The sequence below is a fragment of the Bos javanicus genome, chromosome 18 (assembly GCF_032452875.1).
Source record: "Bos javanicus breed banteng chromosome 18, ARS-OSU_banteng_1.0, whole genome shotgun sequence".
Classification (NCBI taxonomy): domain Eukaryota; kingdom Metazoa; phylum Chordata; class Mammalia; order Artiodactyla; family Bovidae; genus Bos; species Bos javanicus.
This window is the reverse complement of record NC_083885.1, coordinates 3,016,914-3,037,373: the sequence shown is the minus strand read 5'-3', so window position 1 is coordinate 3,037,373 and position 20,460 is coordinate 3,016,914. Positions and strand designations below refer to the sequence as shown.

Genomic DNA, 20,460 nt, shown 5'->3' with positions numbered 1-20,460 from the left:
GCAGAAATAGATGTTTTTCTGGAACTCTCTTGCTTTTTCCATGATCTGGTGGATGTTGGCAATTTGATCTCTGGTTCCTCTGCCTTTTCTAAAACCAGCTTGAACATCAGGAAGTTCACGGTTCACATATTACTGAAACCTGGCTTGGAGAATTTTGAGCATTTACTAGCGTGTGAGAGGAGTGCAATTGTGAGGTAGTTTGAGCATTCTTTGGCATTGCCTTTCTTTGGGATTGGAATGAAAACTGACCTTTTCCAGTCCTGTGACCACCACTGCTGAGTTTTCCAAATTTGCTGGCGTATTGAGTGCAGCACTTTCACAGCATCATCTTCCAGGATTTGGAATAGCTCAACTGGAATTCCATCACCTCCACTAGCTTTGTTCGTAGTGATGCTTTCTAAGGCCCACTTGACTTCACATTCCAGGATGTCTGGCTCTAGGTCAGTGATCACACCATCGTGATTATCTGGGTCGTGAAGATCTTTTTTGTACAGTTCTTCTGTGTATTCTTGCCATCTCTTCTTAATATCTTCTGCTTCTGTTAGGTCCATACTATTTCTGTCCTTTAGCAAGCCCATCTTTGCATGAAATGTTCCTTTGGTATCTCTGATTTTCTTGGAGAGATCCCTAGTCTTTCCCATTCTGTTGTTTTCCTCTATTTCTTTGCATTGATCGCTGAAGAAGGCTTTCTTATCTCTTCTTGCTATTCTTTGGAACTCTGCATTCAGATGTTTATATCTTTCCTTTTCTCCTTTGCTTTTCGCTTCTCTTCTTTTCACAGCTATTTGTAAGGCCTCCCCAGACAGCCATTTTGCTTTTTTGCATTTCTTTTCCATGGGAATGGGCTTGATCCCTGTATCCTGAACAATGTCACCAACCTCATTCCGTAGTTCATCAGGCACTGTGTCTATCAGATCTAGACCCTTAAATCTATTTCTCACTTCCACTGTATAATCATAAGGGATTTGATTTAGGTCATACCTGAATGGTCTAGTGGTTTTCCCTACTTTCTTCAATTTAAGTCTGAATTGGCAATAAGGAGTTCATGGTCTGAGCCATAGGCAGCTCCTGGTCTTGTTTTTGCTGACTCTATAGAGCTTCTCCATCTTTGGCTGCAAAGAATATAATCAATCTGATTTCGGTGTTGACCATCTGGTGATGTCCATGTATAGAGTCTTCTCTTGTGTTGTTGGAAGAGGGTGTTTGGTATGACCAGTGCATTTTCTTGGCAAAATTCTATTAGTCTTTGCCCTTCTTCATTCCGTATTCCAAGGCCAAATTTGCCTGTTACTCCAGGTGTTTCTTGACTTCCTACTTTTGCATTCCAGTCCCCTATAATGAAAAGGACATCTTTTTTGGGTGTTAGTTGTAAAAGGTCTTGTAGGTCTTCATGGAACCGTTCAACTTCAGCTTCTTCAGCGTTACTGGTTGGGGCATAGACTTGGATTACTGTGATATTGAATGGTTTGCCTTGGAAACAAACAGAGATCATTCTATTGTTTTTGAGATTGCATCCAAGTACTGCATTTCCGACTCTTTTGTTGACCATGATGGCTACTCCATTTCTTCTGAGGGATTCCTGCCCGCAGTAGTAGATATAATGGTCATCGAGTTAAATTCACCCATTCCAGTCCATTTCAGTTCACTGATTCCTAGAATGTCGACATTCACTGTTGCCATCTCTTGTTTGACCACTTCCAATTTGCTTTGATTCATGGACCTGACATTCCAGGTTCCTATGCAATATTGCTCTTTACAGCATTGGACCTTGCTTCTATCACCAGTCACATCCACAGCTGGGTATTGTTTTTGCTTTGGCTCCATCCCTTCATTCTTTCTGGAGTTATTTCTCCACTGATCTCCAGTAGCATATTGGGCACCTACTGACCTGGGGAGTTTCTCTTTCAGTATCCTATCATTTTGCCTCTTCTTTCTGTTCATGGGGTTCTTAAGGCGAGAATACTGAAGTGGTTTGCCATTCCCTTCTCCAGTGGACCACATTCTGTCAGATCTCTCCACCATGACCTGCCCGTCTTGGGTTGCCCCACGGGCATGGCTTAGTTTCATTGAGTTAGACAAGGCTGTGGTCCTAGTGTGATTAGATTGACTAGTTTTCTGTGAGTATGGTTTCAGTGTGTTTGCCCTTTGATGCCGTCTTGCAACACCTATGGTCTTACTTGGGTTTCTCTTACCTTGGGCGTGGGGTATCTCTTCACGGCTGCTCCAGCAAAGCTCAGCCATTGCTCCTTACCTTGGATGAGGGGTATCTCCTCACCGCCGCCCTTCCTGACCTTCAACGTGGGATAGCTCCTTTAGGCCCTCCTGCATCCGCGCAGCCATGGCTCCTTGGACGTGGGGTTGCTCCTCCCGGCCGCCGCCCTTGGCCTCGGGCTTCAGGGCGTGGGGTAGCTCCTTCCGCCGCCACCCCTGGCCTCAGGCTTAGGGCCGTGGGGTATCTCAGCCCCAAAAAATAAAGTCTGACACTGTTTCCACTGTTTGCCCATCTATTACCCATGAAGTGATGGGACCAGATGTCATGATCTTCGTTTTCTGAATGTTGAGCTTTAAGTCAACTTTTTCACTCTCTTTCACTTTCATCAAGAGGCTTTTTAGTTACTCTTCACTTTCTGCCATAAGGGTGATGTCATCTGCATATCTGAGGTTATTGGTATTTCTCTGGTCTTTAACCTTTTGCTAAGGATGTACAGTCAAAATACTGTTTCTAAAGTACTTGGAGTAAATCCTTTCTCAGTGGGCTGTGTTATCATTTTGGTTATGTTTATTTAAACTTTGCTTAATTTAAGAGATTTTCAGAATCCTGCAGAGAGATCAACACAGAACTCTTGCTTCTGCCACTGCCTACCCCACTGTGTTCTCCCCTGGCCCTTACAGACCGCAATTTTCCTTAGTTTTCTGTTTTTCCTTATAGTTGTGCCTTTTTAGACTCCATTAGTATAAAGTAACACAGTACGGCGAGGTACCCACCACTGTCGGTTTGTTGTAAGTCATTTTACTCAGCTTTTAGGAGGAAGCAAAATTACATTTGTGTGTTCAGATACCTCAAGAGACTTCCATTGACACTTGGTGTCTACAACATGACTTTCTTCAGTTTTAGAACCCTTGTGTTGACTATTCTGTCAGCCTCCAATGCATGTTTGCCAGATTTTCTTAAGGCTGGCTCGCTCTCATTGGTTTTGCTTGCTTTTTTCCCAGCAGTGAGTGTGTGTGTCTCTGGTTGCCCTGGGTCTCCTCTGCTTTCGCTCGGGCTTCCTCTGACCTTGGCAGGCAGGGCTGCACTGGCTTCAGTAGTTGCAGCTCTCGGGCTCAGGTGCAGTGGTTGTTACACAAGGGCTTAGTTAACCCACGACATGTGGAGTCTACCCCGATCAGGGATCGAACTCACGTCTCCTGCATTGGAGGTGGCTTCTTATCCACTGTGCCACCAGAGAAGTCCAGGAATTTCCTCATTATTTTTTTCATTTTCTGAAAAATTTTTAGTCATCTTTATTTTGTGAATGTCTCTCTGAGGAGATTAATTATAAAGGTTTTTTTTTTTTCTTTTTCCTAGTTTTGTTTCCTCTAAATTCCTTTTCTTGTTTTCAGTCTTGCCTTTGATAGCAGAGGCTCTCCTCAAGTGTGTAGTGGTCTTAGTTCATTGTGAGTGAATATTTAAAAGCTAATTGGAAGTGCAGGGTTATTAAAAATAGCACTGTTTATAACGGCCCCAAACCAAATGGCTATCAACAGAGAAATGGATAAATAAATAATGGTTTAGTCTACAGTAAAACTAGGGATGAGAATAAATACGCTACAATTACATGCAAGGAACTGGGTGACTTACAAATGGAATGTTGAGTGAAAGATGATGTATGCAAGAGTACATATTATAAACTTCTTCCTAAAGTTCAAAAACAAAACTAATCTGTGATGTTTGACTTGAGGATGGCGGTTCTCAGGGGCTTGTGGCTTGGTGCTAGTGATTGCAATAGGGCCCCAGGGGCTTCTGCAAGCTGCTTGTCTTCTGCTTCTCAGATGGGTCTAGTTACACAGGAGTGTTCAGTTTGCTTAATTTCATTGACCTGTACTTTAGCTCGTGTGCTTTTTGGTATGTTATACTTGCAGTAAAAGCTTATATGAAGTGAAAAAGAATAAATCTGGTTGAATCTGTGTGTACAGGATCTGTTGACAGCTACCCACAGAATGTGGTCAGACTGGGCATCCAAGGAGCACTTTTGTTGGGGACCCTGAATGTCACTGTCCGAAGGTGGGAAATCGATATATTTGCTTTTTCTGCTATGTCTACCTTGAAGTCTTTAAGCCTTTTTCTAAGCCTCTTTTATTGATAAGACAAGATGTGTTTTGTTTAGTTTGGAAGATGTCCAAGATGAGGTAGAAACATCAATTTCTTCTTTGAAAATTACAGAAGTAGTTCTGGAATTTCTGTTCATTCTTTCAGCATATACTTCTAAAGACATGCAGATATATGTGGAGCATAGCAGAAATTGCAAACGTTAAATGTAAGTGGGATGAGTTAAGGACAGAATTATGGACTGCCCTGGAGGCCTGGAATGGGGAACTTATCCTGTCTTCAGAAACAGGGAGGACAACCGTCAGAAAATTATACTTTAGTCTGGTGAAGAACAGAGGAAAGCACTAGACTTTTTTTCTGAATGAAAATGTGTCATCTTGATATCAAAATTTTATTTCTGTCTTTCTGACCACCTTCTTATGTGATTTCAGGTGGAGAATGTCATGAAGATGCTGTAAATGAATTAGTGAAGGAAGGTGAAATGGGTGCTGAAGAGGAGACACAGAAAACCAAAGGGACAAAAAGGAAGGCTGAGAGCGTTCTGGCCAGGTGATGCTGCCCTCGAGGCCCTGAAGTCAGCGGCTGTGACACAGCCATCCAGATCGCTGGCATTGGTCTGATGACAGATTTCTTGCTGCTAGAACTTCTAACCTTTTCTCATTGAGGGAAATATTTGGTGACATTTTAGGATTTAATTCTTATTCTCTGGAAAGCTTTAAAAATGTTTGAGCTTTAATTTTTTTTTTAATTTATATGTAATAAGTGTGCTTGATTTAAAATGAAAAACTTAGAAATTCTCTGGCTGTTTAGTGGTTAGGACTTTGTGCTTTCAGTGCCGTGGTCTGGGTTCAATCCCTGGTTAGGGAACTAAGATCCTAGAAGCTGTGTGATGTGCCAAATAGAAAAAAAAGAGAGGGAGAGAAGAAAAGGAAAACTCAATTACTAGAAAAAATATGTACTCCATCCCTAGCCTTTGTTGCTTTGTGAAATTATGAAATTTCTCAAGTTATTTAAGTCAGATAAGGGAATCTTTCAGTACAAGTCTTCCAGGACACGAAAAAGTAGATTGTAGAAAAAGAATTTTGAATATTAGGTGATTGATTTGAAGTCAGAATAGTGTTAAGCAATTTAATCTTGGGTTCAGTGCTTTTATCCTTGAGTTTTTCTGTATCCCATTTTTGCTGTCTTCAGAAAATATTCAAGAAACAAGGCTCCCCACTCCTCACCCACTGAGAACCCTAGGAAGAGATAGTGTGGATAAATCTGAGGCTCTCGTTAGTCTCTCTCATCAGTCAGTCTCAAAAGTCAAAAATATCTGGTGTATGTATGTTCTTAGAGCTCTCTTCTTGAACATGACGGATTCTGTGAAGTGATTTCTTGGTGAGGATAGCTAGTCCTAACTCAGAAGTAGAACAGCATATATTTTGGTTCTAAGTGTTTTGGGAAAATGCTAACTGTAGGAGTTGGGTTCTTTTTTCTTCCACAGAATCTCAGCTTACCTCTCACACTCACTGTATCCTGTGTGAATCAGTAGTCCCTGATTTAAAGTCTTCTGAGGTTTACAACATTATGTTTGGAATTCAGGAAGGGATAACTGAAATTATTTTGCCCGTTTATTTTGTTTTTTCTTGTGATGGTGATTAGGAAGAGAAAACACAGTGGCCTCTCACCACAACACGAGGAAGAGGAGGATGCCAACAGGGAATCTGGAGGGAGTATTAGTGAGAAGGAAGATGTAGCTGCAGAGCAGGAAAAAGGCGCCGAGTCAGAGGATGCCAGGGAAGAGGAGGAGGAGGAAATGTTGGCCAGCTCCATCGGTGATGTAGAACCAAAATCAGAAGTGCCTCCGAGTACACAAGTTAAAGTAAGTTAATAGTTGAATGCGATGAATGTTTTTCAGAAATTCCCCAGATAGATTTTTTAAATTTGCAAACTCAGATTTGAGGCTTAACAACAGAGATCAAACTAGCGGCATTTTAATATTAACCCTACCAAGTGAAAAGCAAAGTATACACTATGGGAGGAAACATAAGATTTTCTAATCAAATCAATTTTCAGTGAGAATTCAAGTGTTTAGAGATGAAACAAATATTAAGAATTGCCAGGAACAACGTGTTTGAGTGGAACTTTTAGTTTTCATTTTGTATCAAACTTAAATTTCTTTTTCATAGACAGGAGAGGAGAATAAAGAGATGGCTTCAAGTAAAGTGGTCAAAACAGAAGAACAAGAGAAACCTAAAGAACCAGAAGAAGTTAAAGTCACCAAGGTGTTTGATATTGCTGGTGAAAAAGTCAGGTAGGATGACGTTTACAAACTTCAACCTGGTTCTTTTGAAAAGGAACGTTTTTCTTTTAATAATATTTATTATTTATTGGCTGCACTGGGTCTTCATTGCTGCACCTGAGCTTTCTCTAGTTGAGACAAGCGGGAGCTCCTTTCTAGTTGAGGTGCACGGGTTCCTCATTGGGGTGGCTTCTCTTGTTTGGGAGATAAGGCTTAGTTGCTCTGTGGGATGTGGGATCTTCCTAGACCAGGAGTCAAACCCTGCGTTGCAAGGTGGATTCTTAACCACCTAAATGGAACATCTTTTTAAATGGGGTTAGACATCTGTCCTTGTACCAACACATCTAAATAGTTTGAAAGAATTCTTTAGAACTCAAGGTTCTTTTCTGTTAGAACTCAACAGTGGCTCCATTAATTATCAGGGAACATGAGAATGGTCCTTTAAAATGTGGTAATGTAGTTTGGAGGTAGTATGAAGTGGATGACTAAATAGAAACAAGAAAATAGAAGAGTTCAGCATTATATGGGTTCCACCTACTTATTGCCATGCATTGTGACTTTGGCAGTTTCTCCCTTTATTACTTAAAATTGGCGTATGTGAAAAGTGAAAATCGCTCCGTTGTGTCCGACTCTTTGAGACCCCATGGACTACACAGCCCATGGAATTCTCCAGGCCAAAATACTGAAGTGCGTAGCCTTTCCCTTCTCCAGGGGATCTTCCCAACCCAGGGATAGAACCCTGGTCTCCCACATTGCAGCAGATTCTTTATCAGCTGAGCCATAAGGGAAGCCCAAGAATAATGGAGTGGGTAGCCTATCCCTTCTCCAGCAGATCTTCCCAACCCAGGAATAGAACCAGGGTCTTCTGCATTGCAGGCGGATTCTTTACCCACTGAGCTATCAGGAAAGTCCCCAACTTTTTCATGTATAATCCACGACCACTCCCCCCCAAACCTTTGAGTCAGGTGACAATTAAAAGTACTAAGAGACATAGACCAAGGATACTACATAAACCAATTAGAATCAAATGGGTTCAAGATGGCAGAGAAGTCAACTTCCACTGGACCTTGATCCTCAGGCAACAAGCTAAGTGACACACCCAGAGGCACCATGCCAGTTCCAGTGCACTCAGAAGACCAGAAAGTGGGCCGTGGCCCAGCTCCTGGACATCTTCACCCCTTCCCCAGAACACTTGGAATAGTCCTCCCACTCATTAGCAGATGAAATTACCCAGCTCATGAAAGCTAACCATGCCACATTTCTAGAGAAGTTTGATTCTGTTACTATTATCTCAATATTATTTTTTCAAGCGATTCATAGGTTTGTTACTAGCTTAGAAAAGCAATATAGTCTTAATACTCTTGGCTGTTCTGGATGAGAGCCACGTGCCTAGAATTTCCTCTTCCCCATTTATTTAAAATTATAATATGAAAACAGCAGATCTGAAGATACAGCTAGATAACAGATGAAGTTCCTGCTGGCATAGTGATTTGACTTAGGTCTGTCGTGAAATGATTAGTAATAAGTGTATTTTCAGAAGTCATCTTCCATGCTTTATCAGTAGTCAGTTCCAGTCATTTATCCCATCACATTATAATTAAATTTAAGTTGTATTTCAATGGGAAAAAGGGATTTCCTATGTGTGAATTTTTTTTTATGGTAAATACAACTCAGAACATTCTATGAAATGTGTTAACTTATAGGAACTGTTCTTCAGGCTTTAAACTTTCACTCCTACTCTTATAATTTATTTGCTTTTGAAAAATATGTTGACTCAGTTCCATGTGTGAAAATACTAAGATGATCACGAATACCAAACTGGGAATGCCCTTATTCTCCAGATCTTAGGAGTCCGTGCTTTCACTGCTGAGGGCTTGAGTTCAGTTCCTGGTTGCAGGAACTGAAATCCTGCAAGCTGGATGTCTTGGCCAAAAAAAAAAAAACACCCAATAAAACCCCTCCAAACCAAGCAGGTAGATCAGCATGTTTTACTGCGTAATTGAGATCTTTAAATTGGGGACCATATGGTTATCATTTCTCTTATGGAAGAAATAAGTTTATTCTGTATTTCGTCATTCTTACGTCACTTTCTTCATAACCATTGTACCTCAACATATATGATAACACCCACTTTTATGATCAGCTTTCAGTTTATCAAATATAGTCTTTTAAATTTAATGCATTAGTTTTACATAATTCATAGGTTTTACTACCTTGATAAGAATAATGGGGTTTTTTGTTTTTGTTTTTTTGTAGTAAGATGTTTTTCAGTGAAGGAAGCAGTGTGTTGATTTATGTTCTAACAGAAATTCCTTAATGTAAACTGTTTCCCTGTCCTGCAGCTGTGTCATTGGAACTTACTCTTGCAAACACTTACACTTCGAATCTCATCTGATGTTATATGAGCATACTTTTACCTGGCAGATAACTGTCAGTTAATGTTTGTCAGGAAGAAACGGATAAGAGGCTCATTTATATCATCAGATCAGATCAGATCAGTCGCTCAGTCGTGTCCGACTCTTTGCGACCCCATGAATCGTAGCACGCCAGGCCACCCCGTCCATCATCAACTCCTGGAATTCACTCAGACTCACGTCCATCGAGTCAGTGATGCCATCCAGCCATCTCATCCTGTGTCGTCCCCTTCTCTTGCCCCCAATCCCTCCCAGCATCAGAGTCTTTTCCAATGAGTCAAACTCTTTGCATGATGTGGCCAAAGTATTGGAGTTTCAGCTTTAGCATCATTCCTTCCAAAGAACACCCAGGGCTGATCTCCTTCACAATGGACTGGTTGGATCTCCTTGCAGTCCAAGGGACTCTCAAGAGTCTTCGCCATCACCACAGTTCAAAACCATCAATTCTCTGGCACTCAGCTTTCTTCACAGTCCAACTCTCACATCCATATGTGACCACTGGAAAAACCATAGCCTTGACTAGACGGACCTTTGTTGGCAAAGTAATATCTCTGCTTTTGAATATGCTATCTAGGTTGGTCATAACTTTCCTTCCAAGGAGTAAGCGTCTTTTAATTTCATGGCTGCAGTCACCATCTGCAGTGATTTTGGAGCCCCCAAAAATAAAGTCTGACACTGTTTCCACTGTTTCCCCATCTATTTCTATGAAGTGATGGGACCAGATGCCATGATCTTAGTTTTCTGAATGTTGAGCTTTAAGCCAACTTTTTCACTCTCCTCTTTCACTTTCATCAAGAGGCTTTTTAGTTCCTCTTCGCTTTCTGCCATAACGGTGGTGTCATCTGCATATCTGATGTTATTGATATTTCTCCTGTCAGTCTTTATTCCAGCTTGTGCTTCTTCCAGCCCAGCCTTTCTCATGATGTACTACTCTGCATACAAGTACAGCCTTGACGTACTCCTCTTCCTATTTGGAACCAGTCTGTTGTTCCATGTCCAGTTCTAACTGTTGCTTCCTGACCTGCATATAGGTTTCTGAAGAGGCAGGTCAGGTGGTCTGGTATTCCCATCTCTTTCAGAATTTTCCAGTTTCTTGTGATCCACACAGTCAAAGGCTTTGGCATAGTCAATAAAGCAGAAGTAGATGTTTTTCTGGAACTCTCTTGCTTTTTCCATGATCCGGCGGATGTTGGCAATTTGATCTCTGGTTCCTCTGCCTTTTCTAAAACCAGCTTGAACATCAGGAAGTTCATGGTTCACATATTGCTGAAGCCTGGCTTGGAGAATTTTGAGCATTACTTTACTAGCGTGTGAGAGGAGTGCAATTGTGAGGTAGTTTGAGCATTCTTTGGCATTGCCTTTCTTTGGGATTGGAATGAAAACTGACCTTTTCCAGTCCTGTGGCCACTGCTGAGTTTTCCAAATTTCTTGGCATGTTGAGTGCAGCACTTTCACAGCATCATCTTCCAGGATTTGGAATAGCTCAACTGGAATTCCATCACCTCCACTAGCTTTGTTCGTAGTGATGCTTTCTAAAGTCCACTTGACTTCACATTCCAGGATGTCTGGCTCTAGGTGAGTGATCACACCATCTTGATTATCTGGGTCGTAAAGATCTTTTTTGTACAGTTCTTCTGTGTATTCTTGTCACCTCTTCTTAATATCTTCTGCTTCTGTTAGGTCCATACCATTTCTGTCCTTTATCGAGCCCATCTTTGCATGAAATGTTCCCTTGGTATCTCTAATTTTCTTGAGATCTCTAGTCTTTCCCATTCTGTTGTTTTCCTGTATTTCTTTGCATTGACCGCTGAGGAAGGCTTTCTTATCTCTCCTTGGTATTCTTTGGAACTCTGCATTCAGATGCTTATATCTTTCCTTTTCTCCTTTGCTTTTCGCTTCTCTTCTTTTCACAGCTATTTGTAAGGCCTCCCCAGACAGCCATTTTGCAGTAGGTGTTGCGTGAAGGGCAGACACAAACCATAATCACAGAAAACTAGTCAATCTAATCACACGGACCACAGCCTTGTTTAACTCAGTGAAACTAAGCCATGCCGTGTGGGGCCACCCAAGACGGGCGGGTCATGGTGGAGAGGTCTGACAGAATGTGGTCCACTGGAGACGGGAATAGCAAACCGCTTGAGTGTTCTTGCCTTGAGAACCCCATGAACAGTATGAAAAGGCAAAATGATAGGATACTGAAAGAGGAACTCCCCAGGTTGGTAGGTGCCCAATATGCTACTGGAGATCAGTGGAGAAATAACTCCAGAAAGAATGAGGGATGGAGCCAAAGCAAAAACAATACCCAGTGGTGGATGTGACTGGTGATAGAAGCAAGGTCCGAAGCTGTAAAGAGCAGTATTGCATAGGAACCTGGAATGTCAGGTCCAGCTGCTCCTGCTGCTGCTGTGTCGCTTCAGTCGTGTCCGACTCTGTGCGACCCCATGGACTGCAGCCTACCAAGCTCCTCCATCCATGGGATTTTCCAGGCAACTACTGGAATGGGGTGCCATTGCCTTCTCTGTTAGGTCCAGGAATCAAGGCAAATTGGAAGTGGTCAAACAGGAGATGGCAAGAGTGAACGTTGACATTGTAGGAATCAGTGAACTAAAATGGACTGGAATGGGTGAATTTAACTCAGATGACCATTATATCCTCATGGTTAGCTTCATGTCAGTCACTTTGAAGCATCAATACCACGTTGATGATGATTGTCCTCAGCATATCACATCATTACCACCCGACATTGGTGTTGATGAGTTAGACCACTTAGGTGCTATCTGTCAGTATTCTCCATTTCAAAGACAGTCTTTTCCCATATAATCATTTTGGGGACCCATTAAATCTTGATGATGTGAATTAAGAATGTATTTTGCTGCCAGGAATCACCCTGGGAACTATTGAGTTGTCCAGCAGAGGGAAGTAGAACACTGATGGTGAGCCTCTAATGCTTTCAGTGTCCTAAAAAATACACAGAAAGAGTTTACTATGCCACTAGGAATGCAGTGTTAAATATTGGAAATCTTTCTTGGTTTGTATTATTTCTCATGTATTACATTGGATATCTAAGGAAGATGTATTATAACTTTACCATTGACTTGACAGTGATAAAGGCTGGTGAATAACTATTGTTATGAGAAATCATTAAATTTTCTGATCAAATTAAATTTTATGGATTTATTAATATTTATAAATATAGTTGACACAAATTTTTTTTTTCCTTTTAAAAGCAAATGTATGGTGATTTTAAATGCCACATGAGTATCCGGAAAGCCTGCTGTTTCTGTCATTTGTCAGAAGAGGGCAGCCCCATGTCTATCAAAGAAACAAATATAAATGAGGAAAATCATTTTTTTTCCCATAAATATTCACACTCTCACACATATTTTATATTCAAAAGTACTATATTCTTATTACTTTCAACACACACATTGCAGAGTTATATACTGTGCCAGATGAAACTTCTCTGAAAGTCAGCAGCATAATACACGTTTATTTCTTTCTGGTTTGGAGAAGTCCAGTACAGGTTGGGTAGCACTCTGTCTTACTACCCAGCCAGGCAGACACACAGGAAACACACAGACTTTAGACTTGCTGTGTCATGAAGAGTGAGGAGATAGATTTTCATTTAATTTGTCTGTTTTGAGAATGAAACTTGTGCCATCAGCCCTGCCCTTTGAGTCTAGGACTTCTGTGGTTTTCATTTCTACAAAGAGGAACGGGTTCTGTTGGTTGATTGGGGTCAGTAGCCTGTGGTACGAGCTAGAGAAGGGAATTGGGGACCAGGGTGCTCCTGATACGAACGTTCAATTGGTGTTAGCCCCACTCCTTTCCTCTACCTTTAGAGGTTCCTGGTATCTCAGTTTCCACAGCCTTTGTAGGATATGGCTTGTTTATTGGGCATTCCACATGGCTACAGCTTGAGAGAGCAGAGCACACACCTCAGTCAACTGCTGACTTGTCTGTTTGCTTTCTACCTTCAAAAAAATTTTAATTGACATCATTCTCCTGTTATACTTTTTCTTACCCTTGTGTAATTCTACCTCTGTAAACTTATTACCACTATCTGGTAGGGTTTTGGTAGAGAGTGGAGAATAAAGAATGTGTTCATTCCATCATTTCCAAGTGAAAGATTCCACTTGTTCTTCATGAACCATCTTAGGTCTCTAGATTCTGCCCAGGGCAAGTAGATTGAAAGCAGCTTTCTAAGCCAGTGTTCTTGTACTCTGCGTTAATCCTCAAAGTGCACGTATGTTTGTTTTGTTTTTTCCTATAGCAGTATGAGGAATCAGCCCAAGAATTAGCAGCTTAAGACCATGTTCTATTACAGTTTCTTATAGTCCTGGCATAGCTGGACTTAGCTAAGTGTTTCTCGTGCAGAGCCCCTGCTGCAGTTGTCCTTAATGGCTGGGTCTAGGAGTGTCTTGAAAGTTTATTTACTTCCATGTCTGGTGCTTGGGTTAGGACGACTCAAGACTTGGGATCTGGAACAGACACCTTAGGTATCTCGGTATTCTTGTGTGTTCTCCAGCATTGTGGCCTCAAGGCAGACACGTTTTCTGTGGTAACAGGGGTTTTAGAGGTTCATTATTGAGAAGAGAATCACCTGAAAGCTCTGTTGTTTTTCTTAGCAAGTCTTAGAAATCATGTAGTACCCTTCCCACTGAACCCTGTGAATTGTGGCAGCCACAAAGTCCCATCAGTTTCAGGGAGCAGGAGTGACATATACTCTTACTTTCATAGGGGTAGTGTCAGGTTCTGGAAAAACATGGGCGTTGGGAAATTGATGGCAACTATCTTTGGGAAATAGAATTTACTAAAGGATTCTCTCTAGCAGTGCTACTTCATCTCTAGATGAGAAAAAGTAACCTAGCCCCTTAGAAATTAGTGTTTTCACTCGTGGGTTGTAAATGTGTTAGCTGTTGCTACCGGAATGCTACAGACCATCCCAAAACATAGTGGTATACCACCAAGCATTTTATTTGTTACACCTGTGTTTCTAGATATTGAGGGTTCAGCTAATCTAGGCTTGTCTCCTAATTGCTGGTTGGGTTGAGACATGCAGCATGTGTCTGTCAGCCATCTGGGACCTGCAGCTCCCTGAGGCATGTTCTTGTGGCTGAAGAGGTATTCAAGGGCAGGTGGAAAAGTGCAAATGCGTTTAAAGCTTTTTTTCCTGTCACATCAGTTAATGTCATTGAGCATTGAAGTAAGTTATATATCCAAGCTCAGCATCAGTGGAGGGATGGGGAAGTATCTTCCTGGGCAAGAAGGAAGAAGTGAGTTATTTGGGGGATGGTATTCTATAATCATAAAAATTCTCCCTCTTTTATTTAATTATTCTCTCTTTACTGAGAAGTTTACCTAGAATAGTTATGTTGTTCAGTAGCCAAGTCGTGTGTTCATGTTCCACTCATTGCAACCCAGTGTCCTGTCCCACGCCAGGCTCCTCTGTCCTCCAGTGTTCTCCAGACTTGGCTGAAATTCATGTCCGTTGAGTCTGTGATGCTCTCTAAACATCTCTTCTTCTGCTTTTATGCACCCCCCACTTCTCCTTTTTTGTGTCTTTCATTTTGCCAACATCAGGGTCATTTCAATCGAGTCAGCTGTTCACCTCAGGTGGCCAAAGAATTAGAGCTTCAGCACCAGTCCTTCCAATGAATATTCAGGACCGATTTCCTTTAGGATTGATTGCTTTGATCTCCTTGCTGTCCAAGGTACTCTTAAGAGTCTTTTCCAGCACTGCAATTCGAAAGCATGAATTCTTTGACACTCAGCTTTCCTTATGGTCCAGCTCTCATATCTGTACATGACTACTGAAGATACCTAGCTTGACTACATGGGCCTTTGTTGGCAAAGGGATGTTTCTGCTTTAAATATGCTATCTAGGCTTATAGTTTTCTTTCCAGAAAGCAAGTATCTTTAAATTTCGTGGCTGCAGTCACCATCCACATTGATTTTGAAACCCAAGAAAATAAAATCTATCATAGCTTTCACTTTTTTTTCTTCTATTTGCCATGAAGTGGTAGGACTGGATGCCATAATTTTAGTTATTTTAATGTTGAGTTTCAAGTCAGCTATTTCATATTCTCTTTCACCCTCATCAAGAGGTCCTTTAGTTCCTGTTCACTTTCTGCCATTAGACTGGTGTATGTATATCTGAAGTTGTTGATATTTCTCCTGGCAGTCTTGATTGCAGGTTGTGACTTATCCAGTCTGGAATTTCATATGACGTACTCTGCATATGAGTTGTATTAGCAGGATGACAATATACAGCCTTGTTTTACTCCTTTTACCAATGTTAACCTGTCAGTTGTTTCATGTGCGGTTCTGTTTCTTCTTGACCTTCATACAGGTTTCTCAGGAGACAGGGAAGGCCTGGTATGTCCCTGGAACATGAGCCCCCCAGATCAGAAGGTGGCCAGCATGCCACTGGGGAAGAGCAGAGGTCAGTTACTAATACTTCCAGTAAGAATGAATCGACTAAGCGAAAGTGGAAACGACGTGCAAATGTGGTCGTGACTGGTGAAGAAAGCAAACTCCGATGCTGTAAAGAAGAATACTGCATAGGAACCTGGAACGTTAGATCTATGAATCCAGGTAAATTGGATGTGGTGAAGCAGGAGATGGAAAGAATAAACATCGATATCTTAGGAATCAGTGAACTAAAATGGACGGGAATGGGCGAATTGAATTCAGATGACCATTATATCTATTACTGTGGGCAACAGTCTCTTAGAAGAAACGGAGTAGCTATCATAGTCAACAAAAGAGTCCGAAATGCAGTAATCGGGTGCAATCTGAAAAATGACAGAATGATTTCAGTTCGTTTCCAGGGCAAACCATTCAACCTCACAGTAATCCAAGTCTATGCCCCAACTCCCTATGCTCCAGAACCTGAAGTTTACCGGTTCTATGAAGACCTACAACACCTCTTGGAAATAACACCGAAAATAGATGTCCTTTTCATCATAGGGGATTGGAATGCAAAAGTAGGAAGTCAGGAGATACCCAGAATAACAGGAAAATTTGGCCTCGGGGTACAGAATGAAGCAGGGCGAAGGCTAATAGAGTTTTGTTACCAGAACAGGCTGGTCATAGCAAACACCCTTTTCCAACAACACAAGAGACGACTCTACACATGGACATCACCAGATGGTCGATACCGAGATCAGATTGATTATATTATTTGTCGCCAAAGATGGAGAAGCTCTGTACAGTCAGCAAAAACAAGACCTGGAGCTGACTGTGGCTCAGATCATAAGCTCCTTATTGCAAAGTTCAGGCTTAAGTTGAAGATAATACCAAAAACGACTCGGCCATTCAGGTATGACCTAAATCAAATACCTTATGATTATACAGTGGCGGTGACAAATAGATTCATGAGATTAAGAGAATAGAGGGGCACAGAAATTAGGCCTGATAGAGAGTAGGACCAGGTTTTGGGTGGTCTTGAATGTGAGGTTTAGCAGTTTGTATTTTACGCTCTGAGTTAATACTGATCCATCACAAGAACTTAGGTAGAGGAGTAACGATGTTTTTTTGTTTCTTTGTTTGAAGTCATCTTTTGAGGTTAAAGCGGTCGTAGTCAAGTGAAGATACTTCTTAAAATTATTTAATTTTTGTTTTGGTTGCCCTGGGTTGTCAATGCTGCTCATTGTCTTTGATCTTTGCGGAGAGTGGAACTACTCTCTATAACTATTATAGTGCACTTTAAACATGAAGCTCAGCAGCTAGAGTTTATAGAAAGGCCAGTGCTTTTTTCCTTGTTATTTATGCCCTTTTCATAGATTTTGTTTGTTTGTTTGTTTTTACCCTCTTATGTACTTGATGTCTCCTTTGATGCAGGGGGACCAATGAAGTAGGTGAGACCTCTCAAGAAGCAAAATCTGTGTTCAAGCAAACTGAAAAGGGCAAACCTCAGGCTAATGTCCCTTCAAATGTGTCATCAGTTCCTGGTGGATCAGGGTGAGTACCGTGTCACAGGCCTAGGTGTATCTGGCACATTCGAGAAGATGTTTTCAGTACAAGGATGCTATTTGCCTGCAGTTTTCATGCCTCTCTTTCTTGAGAGAAGGATTCTTTCTGCTGCTGTTGTGCCTTTGCTGAACGTGAACGTGAAGTCACTCAGTCGTGTCCTACTCTTTGCGACCCCATGGATTGTAGCCTACCAGGCGCCTCTGTCCATGCAATAGTACTGGAGTGGATTGCCATTTCCTTCTCCAAGGGATCTTCCCAACCCAGGGATCGAACCCAGGTCTCCCGCATCATAGACGGACGCTTTACCGTCTGAGCCACCAGGGAAGTCACCAGGATGACTTGAGCAACTGTCAGTTCGTTTGTTTTTGTCACTTCCAATATTATGCCTTTGCTGAAGTACTTGCCAAAATGAAAGGTGTAGAGATAAATTAGCCACAGTTTTTTTGGTTAATTCTGAAAAAAGTCCTGATTTACATTGTTAGGCACAGAGTTGAACAGGTAGTAGCCCTAATTTAAAAAAATAATTTTTGTATGAAAGTATCAGCAGTTCATCAGAACTTTTAGTAAGTTTTGAGTGGAGTACTTGCTTCCACCCATAAGGATCTCAGGAATAGAGAAAGGTCAAAGCTGACTTATAGTTTTATTAGCACATTATCAAGAACTCAGTAGTTTTTCCTCCCTACATATTTTCCATAGTACATCATTTATCCTGAGAAGACAAGAATTCTTTCTTTGGAAGAAGGGATAATTTCTTTTTAACCTACATGGAAGAAGTAAAGCTCACAGGTAGGAGTAGTCAGGGCACTCACCAAGAGAGGGCAACACGGACCACGCCACCACAGCACTGATCACCTCTGCCTTCTGAGGTGTTTGGGCTACATGTGACCCATTGTTAATTCACTGACATTTCAGTCAGTTTGCTGCTGCTGCTTAAAACTGCAGTGCATACCAGCCTTCCACAGGAGACGGTTTTGAGGGATGTGAGGTCCTGGTACCATTAGTAGTCCACAAGCAAAAGGTTCCTGGTACCTTTATTTCTGTTGTGTGGACTCTGTTAGGCTGCTTGTGGCTAAAATTAGCTTAACTTTTGTATTAGTTTCTTTCACTAAATGCTGCAGTCAAAATGATCAAATCTTTGTACCATAGAAAATTATTTAAATTTTCTGTTGACATTCCTAAATCTGGTATAAATGTTTATCAATAAAGAAGTACTTCCTCTGGAAAAGGAAATGCCAACGCACTCCAGTATTCTTGCCTGGGAAATCCCATGGACAGAGAAGCCTGGTGGGCTGCAGTTCATGGGATTGAAAATGTCAGAGGACTGAACACATACAGTGCATTATGAGGAGAGACCGTAGGTGTGCCTTGGAGTTCTGCATTCAGAGCTGTTTTAAAGGTGTCATCCACATAGTATATAATGTTAGGTTTCTAATTTAAAAAATAGATATGCAACAAACAACCAGGGTTTACTGTATAGCGCAAGGAACTATAGTCAGTATCTTGTAATAAAGTATAATGGAAAATAATTTAAAAAATAATATAGGTGTACATGTACAATTGAATCACCGTGCTGTGCACCTGAAGCACTGTAGGTCAACTGTACTTCAATAAAATATACGTTAAGAAAAAAATGACTACCAGTTCTGTGAACTAGATCTGTTTTTTCTTTTTCAGTGGCCAGTGAGTACAGTCGTTTCTAATAAAGCTTTCAAACTTAGTATTTTTATATATATAATGTAGAGAAAGCTCTATAGAGTTATTTGATTGTCTGAGTAATACTGAGCCATCCCAAGAATTGAGTAGGAGAGTAACCGGATGCTTGTTTGAACTCATCCTTCAGTGTTTTCCAGCGGCGATTCTTTTTTTTTTTAATTTTGTTCTTGGTTGTGCTGGGTCTCCATTGCTGCCCGAGGGCTTCCTGTAGTTGTGGAGACAGGAGGCTGCTCTGTAGCTGCGGTCCGTGGCGTTCTCATTGCCACGGGGAGCTTGAGCTCTGAAGCCTGGTGGGCTGCTGTCTCTGGGGTCACACAGAGTCGGACATGACTGAAGCGACTTAGAAGTAGCAGCAGCAGCAGCATTCTGAATGACTGGTTTGAACACTCCAGGTAACACAGTGATTGTAATCTTGGACCCTCCGACAGATTGGCGTTTAAACAAAATTTTTCAGATATTTTTAATGACTTGGTAACGCAGGCAGGCATTAGGCATTTCCCTTCTTCATCTGAAATTTCTGGTATCGTTCATATCTTTATTTGATCCTTTAGGACTCAGTTTCATTGAGGGAATTTTTTTTCAGTTTGAAATTGGACAGGATTCTCAGTCATGTAGCTTTCTTCCACTCCCAAATCACTGCTTGTTTATCTTCGGTTGTTTAAGGTATAGAACAGGAGCCTTCTTGAGATAATTGCTTATACTGTTTTTATATTGTTTATACGAATTGTTTCTCCTTGAAACAATGCTAGTGTGTTTCTCCCAATTACTCCACCTCCCTGTTCCCACTTTGACTTAAGCGTGAGCACTAATGTGCACTGGGAGAGCCCTTCAGTCTTTACTTTGGTGATCTCACGTGGGCTGTGTTTAGGGTGACGGTCATGTGACAGAAGTAATGGAGGGGATTTGAGAGACATCAGACTTTCATCTGCTGTTGTTTCATTTGTTAAATTAATAAGGGGTAATGTCTTTATAAATATTATAGTAAACTTTGATCATAACGCTCAGCAGCAAGAATTTACAGAAAGCCCAGTGATTTTTTTTCCCGTGTTATTTATGCCTTTTTCTTAGATTTTCTCTTTGTATTCCTCCTGTATTCTTGTTGTCTCCTTCCTTGGTGCAGGGTTTCTAAGGAAGTAGGTGAAACATCTCAAGAAGGGAAATCTGTCTTCAAGCAAAATGAGAAAGAAGAACCTGAGTCCAGTGTCCCTTCAGCGGTGCCATCACTTCCTGCTGGGTCAGGGTGAGTAGTCTAGACTTAGGCCCTGGTGTATCTGCCATGTTGGAGAAGATGTTTTCATTATAAGGATGCCGTTTCCCTGTAGCTCTCATGACTCCTTTCCTAAGAGAAGGAATTCTGCTGCTGTTCTATCTTTGCTGAAATATTTGCCAAAATGGAGGATACAGAGAAAAATTAGCCATTGGCTTCTTGTTTAATTCTGACAAAGTCCTGTTTTATATTGTTGGCCACAGAGCAGAACATGTAGTAGACGGCCAGGGAATTTCCCATTTCAAATTGTTGTGTTTGTAGAGGGTTACAGAATAACTATATTTTTTGTGAGTACTGAGACAAAAAATAGGCTCTTGGCTAAAACAGCATGTTTTCAGGTTTCTCATCGTATTGGAGAAGGAAATGGCAACCCACTTCAGTGTTCTTGCTGGGAGAATCCCAGGGACGGTGGAGCCTGGTGGGCTGCCGTCTGTGGGGTTGCACAGAATCGGACACGACTGAAGCGACTTAGTAGCAGCAGCAGCAGCATCATTAT

At 41.4% G+C, this 20,460-nt stretch overlaps 1 protein-coding gene across 4 annotated transcripts in view; it reads left to right on the top strand.

Annotated features, from left to right (window-relative positions):
* Window positions 1-20,460, top strand: part of LOC133229965 (craniofacial development protein 2-like) — a 39,929-nt gene that overhangs the window by 9,675 nt on the left and 9,794 nt on the right. For all 4 annotated transcript variants that reach the window (XM_061386762.1, XM_061386760.1, XM_061386761.1 and 1 more), the window contains exons 2-7: window positions 4,741-4,858; window positions 5,954-6,173; window positions 6,481-6,605; window positions 15,360-16,331; window positions 16,853-16,972; window positions 19,818-19,937. In XM_061386762.1, coding sequence (XP_061242746.1) covers window positions 4,741-4,858; window positions 5,954-6,173; window positions 6,481-6,605; window positions 15,360-16,331; window positions 16,853-16,972; window positions 19,818-19,937 — 1,675 coding nt within the window. The remainder of the gene's footprint in view (window positions 1-4,740; window positions 4,859-5,953; window positions 6,174-6,480; window positions 6,606-15,359; window positions 16,332-16,852; window positions 16,973-19,817; window positions 19,938-20,460) is intronic.